The sequence below is a fragment of the Fundulus heteroclitus genome, chromosome 9 (assembly GCF_011125445.2).
Source record: "Fundulus heteroclitus isolate FHET01 chromosome 9, MU-UCD_Fhet_4.1, whole genome shotgun sequence".
Lineage (NCBI taxonomy): Eukaryota > Metazoa > Chordata > Actinopteri > Cyprinodontiformes > Fundulidae > Fundulus > Fundulus heteroclitus.
The window spans coordinates 33,117,752-33,126,153 of record NC_046369.1 but is presented as its reverse complement, the minus strand read 5'-3'; the positions used below and the strand labels follow the sequence as shown (position 1 = coordinate 33,126,153).

General features: G+C 47.3%; 1 protein-coding gene across 3 annotated transcripts; it reads left to right on the top strand.

The window, feature by feature from the left end:
• Positions 1-2,547: 2,547 nt before the first annotated feature.
• Positions 2,548-8,402, top strand: plcxd1 (phosphatidylinositol-specific phospholipase C, X domain containing 1). Of its 3 annotated transcripts, none has more exons than XM_012861105.3 (7): positions 2,548-3,098; positions 3,291-3,423; positions 4,895-5,037; positions 5,125-5,253; positions 5,724-5,879; positions 6,908-7,088; positions 7,179-8,402. In XM_012861105.3, the coding sequence occupies exons 2-7, from the start codon at positions 3,315-3,317 to the stop codon at positions 7,421-7,423; spliced, it is 963 nt and encodes a 320-aa protein (XP_012716559.2). In that variant the 5' UTR covers positions 2,548-3,098; positions 3,291-3,314; the 3' UTR covers positions 7,424-8,402. The 3 variants fall into 3 exon arrangements, with proteins under 3 accessions (XP_012716559.2, XP_021171420.2, XP_021171421.2); XM_021315745.2 differs by having other exon boundaries at positions 3,196-3,423; XM_021315746.2 differs by lacking the exon at positions 2,548-3,098 and having other exon boundaries at positions 3,399-3,497.

The window sequence follows — 8,402 nt, the reverse complement described above, 5'->3', positions numbered from 1 at the left end:
AAACTTTTTTCTTTTCTTTTTTTCTTTTTACCAAATAAAATCTGAAACGTGTGCCGTTACTTGGTTTTTAGTCTGACGAGTGGAACAACAATATGTCTCGACCAGCTTTACAAGTCAAATTCTCAATGGGATGTAGATACAAACTTTGACTAGGCCAGACTCAAGGCTGTGGAAAGCTGCAAACAGAATCTTTTTTTATGGTTTTCTTCTCATCGCTCTTTCATAGAGGTCTGGGTAGCGCTGGACGCAGCTGATGCTCGCCCTGTTGACGTGTTCTTCCACCTGAGCTGTGGATCTCTGAAGCTCCTCCAGAGTTATCATAGGGCTGCGGGTCCATGATAACTCTGGAGGAGTTATCATGGACCTGCTTTGGGCTGTTTTTCAGGCGCAACACCTGGGCATCCTAAAGTACCTGAGTTAGACTATAAACTCTTGTCATCTGTCTAAAACTTGACCCAAATCAGGTCTGAAAAAAAGACAAATCTAAACCAGGAAGTAAAGACTAGGTGCTGCAGTGGCCTAGTCAAAGGCCGCACACACACTCTCAATCCTCTGTGCTGCAACAATGTTGGAAAGAAGAGCGAGAACTTGGTTTCATCTCTTTAATGGTCCGTTTCCATAAAAGGTGTGGCTGGATGGTTTTAGTTTAAGACTGACGTCAGCGTTAATCTACTGCAGAGCGTCAAGTAGAGTGGATACTGAGTTAAAGGGAGCACAGTAAGCCCGAGTCAGACTCATCCGGCCAGCGATCCACCTGTGATCTGTTAGCTGCCTGAGTTGAACACTAGGGGGCAGCATTATCGGGCCTAAAGTTTTAAACCACTGATTCATGGATTTATAATCTGCCAGGAAATTGTAATTAGTTGAAGGAACAGAGAAATACGAGAAAACAGAGAACCAGGGTGATGTAAGTACCAAGCCTGTATTGGTTTTAATTACAAGGTTGTTTACTCTTGGCAGTATAAAGCAGACACACACACACACACACTCTTTAGTGCTGTTTCAGGGTTTATTGATCTGCTGAAGAAGCTCGGGGAGAACTGAGCAACCAAATACAACAAGCAGTTGTCTCAATCGATTTTCACCCACTTACTGTTTGGTGTCTTTTGCATTTTGTTGTCGGTTGTTTTGCCATTTTCTGACGGCCATATGTACGCGCAGATGAAGAGATCAATATTTAACCCCAAACAGGTGACGTACGTAACCATTATGATGAAACACTGAAATAAACTGTCTACAGATATAGAGCTCCACTCAGAAGTTTACATTCACTTACATTTAGAGTCAGAAACTTTTATTAGTTTATTTGATTTATTTTTTTCTGGTTGTATTGTGTATTTTTTTTAGCTAGAATTTGGTGGTGCTCAAGAAGTTTGAATCAGTTGTGAATGTTCTCTAATCCATTGGGTCAAAAATGATATTCATGCCCCCCCCTCACACACACACACACACCAATATTTGTTGGTTTGCACCCCAATTCCACACTTTTAAGCTTCTGGCTTAACTCTGGGCCGGTATTTGAACCTTAGGCTATTTTTGGCTTTGTTTAGCGTTCTAACGTTGGCCTGCTTTATCCATCCCAAAACCACTTTGGATCCATGACTGTGGGAACTACGTGCATGTGTCCAGCTTTCTATCATCTGGTGATCCAAACCGTTTAAGAAAAAGCCAGAAGGTGCTGGATGTACCGGTGTCCCTGTCTGCAACAATCCCATCATGGTGGACTCAAAGGATGCTGACCTGGAGCGAAGCACCAGAACGGACACGCTGGACCCCGGCCTAAATGTGCAGCTGCCCGCATGGATGGACCACATGCCTCCACTGCAGGAGACAAACAAACGCAGCTGTTCGGATCAGTCGAGGTGAGGCGTTCACACAAACATGGTGCTAATTATGTAACCTTTTGAGAACACTGAGGTCACGGCCCCACCTCAGGCCAAACCCTGCACCCCAAAGCACGTCAGACCTAAAGGCGACCTGTAAGCCATGCTCCATGCCTCATAGTTTGCCTTTGCAAAGTTACTGAGAGGGTTTTTTTTTTTTTTTTTTTTTTGTGATGGAAGTAATTTCGAAAAATGATGCCCCTCTGGATTTATTTTAGAAAGGGCAAATACAAAGATCACTTCAGAAAAAAATCTTTTTGGTAGACAGGGCCTGAAAACCTTAAGATGGATGTGCACCAATCAGTCTATTTCAATTTGTGTGCATAAAACATTTGTGTGTGTGTGTATGTGTGTGTGTGTCTGAGTGAGAACATAGAGCATTTTACTTTGCTGTAAAGGTAAGACCTTTTGGCCCTCACTTTTTTTCTGAGCTAGGGGTTAGGATGGTTTTAGGACTAAGATGTCGCCTCAGTCCGGTGGAAAAGAAAGAAAATGGAGCAACTCAAATGGAAGAGTTCCCTGTTATAAAACCACACAATAAAACACGTTTTAAATCAGCATTTGAATTACTCGCTCTGTCCCTTTCGAGCATCTCTCCTGCACTGAGGGGCTGCATGCTGTCCTCTGACTGTGTTTGGCCGCTGATTTACCTGTGAGCCACACCTGCGCAGCCCTCTCCAGGTGCTCTCCGCCTCTAACCTGTGAGGACAAAGAGCCTGTAGTCTCTGGGAGTGTCCCGCTGCAGAGAGCGGAGCATCGTTTACCCTGAGGGCCCCTTTAAGAGAGCTGGCCGGCCGTATCTGCTGATCTGTCAGCCGGCTGCAGCATCCTGCTGCGGGACACCAGGGACGGCTCCCGGCGCTGGCTGCTGCACCGGGACCTCAACGCAGCCGCGTAATCGATGATCGGGACTAGAAATGCGCCCCTCAGCATCCCGGACCTGTCAGGTGTAAAAAAAAAAAAGTTGACCGGACTGAGCTGATGAGGAAGGAAGCGGCCGATCGTCCCCTGCCATCCCCGCCCGCATCGCGTCAGACGCGTTTTATATGATGGCCGAGCAGAAAGCTGCCCTGTTCCGGGGCTCTGCGGCGGGACGGGCTGCGTGCCTTGGCGCACCGCTGCTGCGGCTGTAGTCGGCGCCGACGTCCTGTTCCGCGGTTCGGCCGGTCCAGCCGGCTCGGCTGGTCGGGAGGACGCAGCTGCGCTTTTCAAGAGGTGAGTGTGAGACAGACGGGGCGGCGCGTCTCACGTTACCGGGACACGGCACAAGTTTCCTGCTCATGAAAGTCTAATCCCGACCCCCTCGCCGCAGGACGCAGCTCCGAGACGTGCCGTGCCCGATGCACACGCTACCGTCGCTACTCACGTTTGCCATGCATATTGATGATGAACGTGTGTTCTCTGAAGGGGGAGCGTGCGGCAGAGCCAGGCATGTCCGGATGCAGCGAGCTGAGCCTGAGGGGGCTGCCCATGGAGAGCTGGATGTCTCAGCTGCCATGCGCTCTGTGGGACACCCCGCTGTACCACCTGGCCATCCCGGGTAGGCTGACCTGCCTTACAGCAACAGCATGTCTGATGATGACCTCAGTGTGTTACCGCTGCAAGGAGCAAAGGGTACTGGGGGGGGCATCCATGGCCTAAGTCCTTGGCCACTGTAGGGAGCGTGAAGATAAAAATCCAAATGTTTCAGGAGAAAGTGTGTTTTTATTTACCTTACCGCTACTTTAGCCTTTGAACCTTTTCACGGTCGCATTAAAACCACAAACGTCTGTTGATTTTTAAAGGGATTGTATGTCATAGACCAGTGGTCCCCAATCCTGGTCCTCGAGGGCCGGTGTCCCTGCAGGTTTTACATGTGTCCCTGATCCAACACACCTGACTTACTTCCCCAGTGTGCTGTCAAGTTCTCCAGAGTCCTCCTAATGACCTCATTATTTGACCCAGGTGTGTTGAAGCAGAGTAACAAATAAAAGTTGCAGGACACCGGCCCTCGAGGACCAGGATTGGGGACCACTGTCATAGACCAACACAAGGTGCACGTAATTTCCCAAATTCTTTTCAAATGGCAATCTGAAAAGCGTGGCTCTGATACCTCTGAATAAACTCAGGCGTCGCCTCTTCTGTGTATAACTTCATCCCAGCGTTGATCCACCTGCTCTGTGAAGGCCTCAGAGGTTCTTCAGATCACTGACCATCGGTCAAACAGCATGGCGAAGAAGACCAAGGAGCCCGGCAGACAGACAGGCGTGGGAGAAACGTGAGGAGAGGTTTAAAGCAGGGTTAAGTTTAAAAACAATATTCCAAGCTTTGAACGTCTCACAGATCGGTCTGTTCCACACATCGTCTGAGAACGGAAAGAGCACAGCGCAGCCGGCAACCCACCAGGACACGGCGGTCCATCTAAATTGACAGGCTGGACAAGGAGATCAGAGAAGCAGTGAAGGGGTCCATGGGAGCTCTGGAGGAGCTGCAGGGATTTACAGCTCAAGTGGGAGAATCTGTCGACAGGAAAAGCTTAAAGTGGTTCACTCTGTTATTGGAGGAATGGCTCAAAGAAGCCCGTCAATGAAAGAAAGACCTAAGAAGTCTTCCCACAAGCCGTGTAGGGGACGCAGCAAACGGGGAAGAAGGTCTTCGTGGAAAACTAACACTGAACATCCCTCTGAATACAGCAACCCCAAAGTGAAACATGGTGGTTGCTGTATTATGCCGTGGGGGGTGCGTTTCTCTAGCAGAGACAGGGAAACTGGGTGGTGCTAAATAAGCTGCAATAGTGGAAAACTTGACTTTAGTCTGGAGGCGTGCAACGCTGCTAAATGCAATGAAAGGGAGTCTAAAAAGTATGGACTCATTATGCCTGCCACACGTTTCAGATTTCTATTTATTAAAAAGTTTGTGGTTGTCATGTGACAAAATATGACACATTTCAAGGGTTTACGATTACCTCCCTTCATGGAAGAATCCCAGTCTTTGTGCCAGTGACCGCATGGTTTCCTCATTGCTCCCCACAGGCAGCCACAACGCAATAACCTACTGCCTGGACATGAACAACCGGTCCCCCGTGGACCCCATGCAGCCCGACATGCTTCAAAAGCTGGACAAATACATGAAGCCCCTCATCCGTCCGTTCGTGTACAAGTGGGCAATAACGCAAGTAAGAACGCGAGAATTCACGCCCCAACCCGCGGCTCGAGCCCCCGCCCTAACCCGCTGGGCCGCCCTGTGTGGTTTTTTTTTTTAGGAGTTCACTATAAAGCAGCAGCTGGACTGTGGCGTTAGATACTGCGACCTGAGGATCGCGCACAGACCCAACGAGCACTCCACCGACCTGTACTTCTACCACGGGGTTTACACCACGCTCACAGTGGAGGTAAAGTAAAAGGCCGTACACCTCTGACCCGAGCTAACGGCAGAGGGCTGCTGAGTTCGTCCTAGAAATCTATCTCCTGGACCCCCGTAGGGGGAACAGGAAACTAATTACCGTCCAGGGCACAGTGAAGGATTTCCAGCAGTCTATCGGCACTCTTCTTTTAATTGCCACATTGATCGTGTGTACCAGGGTGAAGAATCTGATTAAGAGCCGAATGTGTCAGAAAGTCTATGTGCTGTAAAAATGACCCATATGTAGTTGTTTAGATGCAAACACGGTTTTATTGGACGGCCAGAATCACAGACTCCCCCTCCAAATGCTCCACCTGCATGCAACGTCGTTTCTCACGGCTCTCTCCAGTTTTCCAGTCTTGTTCCAGCATCGGCCTTTAGCGCCACCCGTCCTCCCGTGACCTCCGAGCAGCTAAAGCGCCGGCGTGTAAACCGTGTCTCGTCTTCCACCTTCGGCAGACCGTCCTGATGGAGATAAAGGAGTGGCTGGACGCTCATCCCAAAGAGGTGGTCATTCTGTCCTTCAGCCACTTCCTCGGACTGAACCAGGAGCTCCACGCGCGGCTGCTCACCACCATACGCAGCACATTCACCACCAAACTCTGCCCCAAAATGGTACAGTGGGGTCTCACCTTTTCCCGTAGAAAAATCACGTTTTAACTATCGACCGGCGCGGGGACATTCTAAAGCGCTTAACGTGAAAAATGCCTAACGTGAAAAAGCTTAACGTGGCTTAAGGTAGGAAAACAACGAGGAATCATCACCAAATTTCGCATGGCCACATCTTGTCATGAAGACTTAAGCCTGTCAAAAAGAATAAACCGAAATCCAACGATTATAGAAGATATCTCACATTAACGTTTTCTTCTTCATTGGTGCCTATGGCGAGAAAAAGGCTTAACGTGGTTTAATGTACCTAATCAACGATCAATGATCACCAAAATTCTCTTTCATATTGTGTTCGATATTTTTATAGTTTTATGTGCTTATGAAGAGCAATATGAGAGAGAAATTTGGTGATCACCGAACGTTGTTTAGGTACATTAAACCACATTAAGTTTTTTCATATAGCCAGCCTCTATATACTTAATGTCATATAACGTCCATAATAATTGGACTTTGGTTTTGATTTTTGATAGTTTCATGTGCTTAACAATATATGAGAGAAATTTAGTGATCACTGAGCGTTGTTTAGGTGCATTGAATTGCGTTAAGCTTTTTCCTTTGCCTCAATGAGGCAGAAACGCTTAATGTTAGATAACGCCCATAATAATTGGACTTTGGGTTTGACATTTTGACAGTTTTATGTGCTTATTAGGAGCAATATGAAAGAGAAATTTGGTGATCATTGATCATTGGTTAGGTACATTAAACCACGTTAAGCCTTTTTCTCGCCATAGGCGCCAATGAAGAAGAAAACGTTAATGTGAGATATCTTCTATAATCGTTGGATTTTGGTTTATTTTTTTTGACAGGCTTAAGTCTTCATGACAAGATGTGGCCATGCGAAATTTGGTGATGATTCCTCGTTGTTTTCCTACCTTAAGCCACGTTAAGCGTTTTAGAACGTCCCACCGGCGCGGCATGGTGGGGGTTTCTCCAGCAACATCTCACTGGTCTCCGTGATCATTTCTCCGTTTCAGGAGGTGCTAACGCTTCGGAATCTGTGGGCCTTGGGCTACCAGGTGATCGTCTCCTACGAACACAACATGTCCAGCTCCCACAGCGACCTGTGGCCTCACATTCCCTACTGGTGGGCCAACAAGTGCAAAGCCGAGGCTCTCATCGAGGAGTTTGAGGAACGCAAGCAACACGGCAGACCAGGTGATGCGCCGGCTACTCGTAGCGCCCGCGAGGGTTAAAAAAAACGCCCGTATAACACAAGCGTAATGTCGCACGCTCTTTGTGTCTCAGCTGGCTTCTTCGTCACCGGGATTAATCTGACCGAGGACCTGAAGTACATCTGCACCCACCCCACGGAGTCCCTGAAGGACCTGGTGATGTCCACGTACCCGGCGCTGCTCGCCTGGGTCAGGGAGCAGACGCCCGGCTCCAGGGTGGGCTCCCTCAACATCATAGCCGGGGACTTCATCACCGAGAGACACTTTGCACCCACTGTCGTCACGCTGAACGAGAAGCTGCTCAAATGGCCGTCCTGACTTCAGACGGCGCGGCACAGAGAGTCTGCAAAAGCAATGAAATCAATGAAAAGTTGCACAAGCTTTGTTTTGATCAGACTGAAGGGAAAACGCATTTTACCACTAGAGTTATGATTAGTTGACTATAAACGGGCTTACCCGACGTAGCATTTCAGTTTCACACATGGACTTTTCTACCTGAACTTTACCTTGTTTACGTTCAGTTGCCTCTTCATGCGCCGCACTGTGTCAGTTTTCGGTCCGGTGGCGGGCTGACCACAGCAATAATGGTGCAACCAAACGCACCCCGTTGTAGGCATCTTTAATGAGGAAGCACAAACACTGTTACGTGGGGTAATGCAGAAGATAACGTTTTTGAAGATTTACGCCAGCGGTAACCTTCAAGACGTAACTTCAAGACGAAAACTTGGGTTGACCCACAGAACGAATTAACTATTTATGCAAGTTTATGCAACGTGCATGGAAATCGTTTTATTTGCATGAAGCCAGCACTGGTTGTTCTGTTTAAAAACAACAACAAGCTTTTAACCTCTAGCTAATGCCTTGAGTTAAAAATTAACGCTGCACCGCTGTGCCTGTGGAGATGAGCTTTTTGAACTTAACAAAATCACACTTTAATAATCCCAAAAGAACCATTCAGCTCATGAAAAAGTATGCAGAAAATAAAAAGACGATATCAGTTGTTAAACTGTTGGAATGCTGATTATTTATTTTACAAATCACAAGGAAGTATACTTAAGGATATTTTCATTTTCTGAAAATGTTGGATAGATCTAGGAGACTTTACTTCACTGTTGAACAAATCTCTAATTTTACACGAGTATCGTTTTATGTAACGCCTAGCTAGGGAGAGATTACAGAGATTGTCGTTTTTAAATCTATATAAATGCAGGTGTGAATAAACGGGACGAGTAACAGAATAAAAGTAAGTTTTAGATGCAGCTCGCTGGTGGTTTGGGCCTTTTTTTTTTTTAGAACA

Excerpts from the sequence above, each read along its gene's own strand:
- plcxd1 (XM_021315745.2), top strand. The coding sequence starts at position 3,267 with ATGATGAACGTGTGTTCTCTGAAGGGGGAGCGTGCGGCAGAGCCAGGC. Across the intron at positions 5,254-5,723 it reads ACACCACGCTCACAGTGGAG|ACCGTCCTGATGGAGATAAA; the intron begins GTAAAGTAAAAG and ends CACCTTCGGCAG. Across the intron at positions 7,089-7,178 it reads CAAGCAACACGGCAGACCAG|CTGGCTTCTTCGTCACCGGG; the intron begins GTGATGCGCCGG and ends TTTGTGTCTCAG.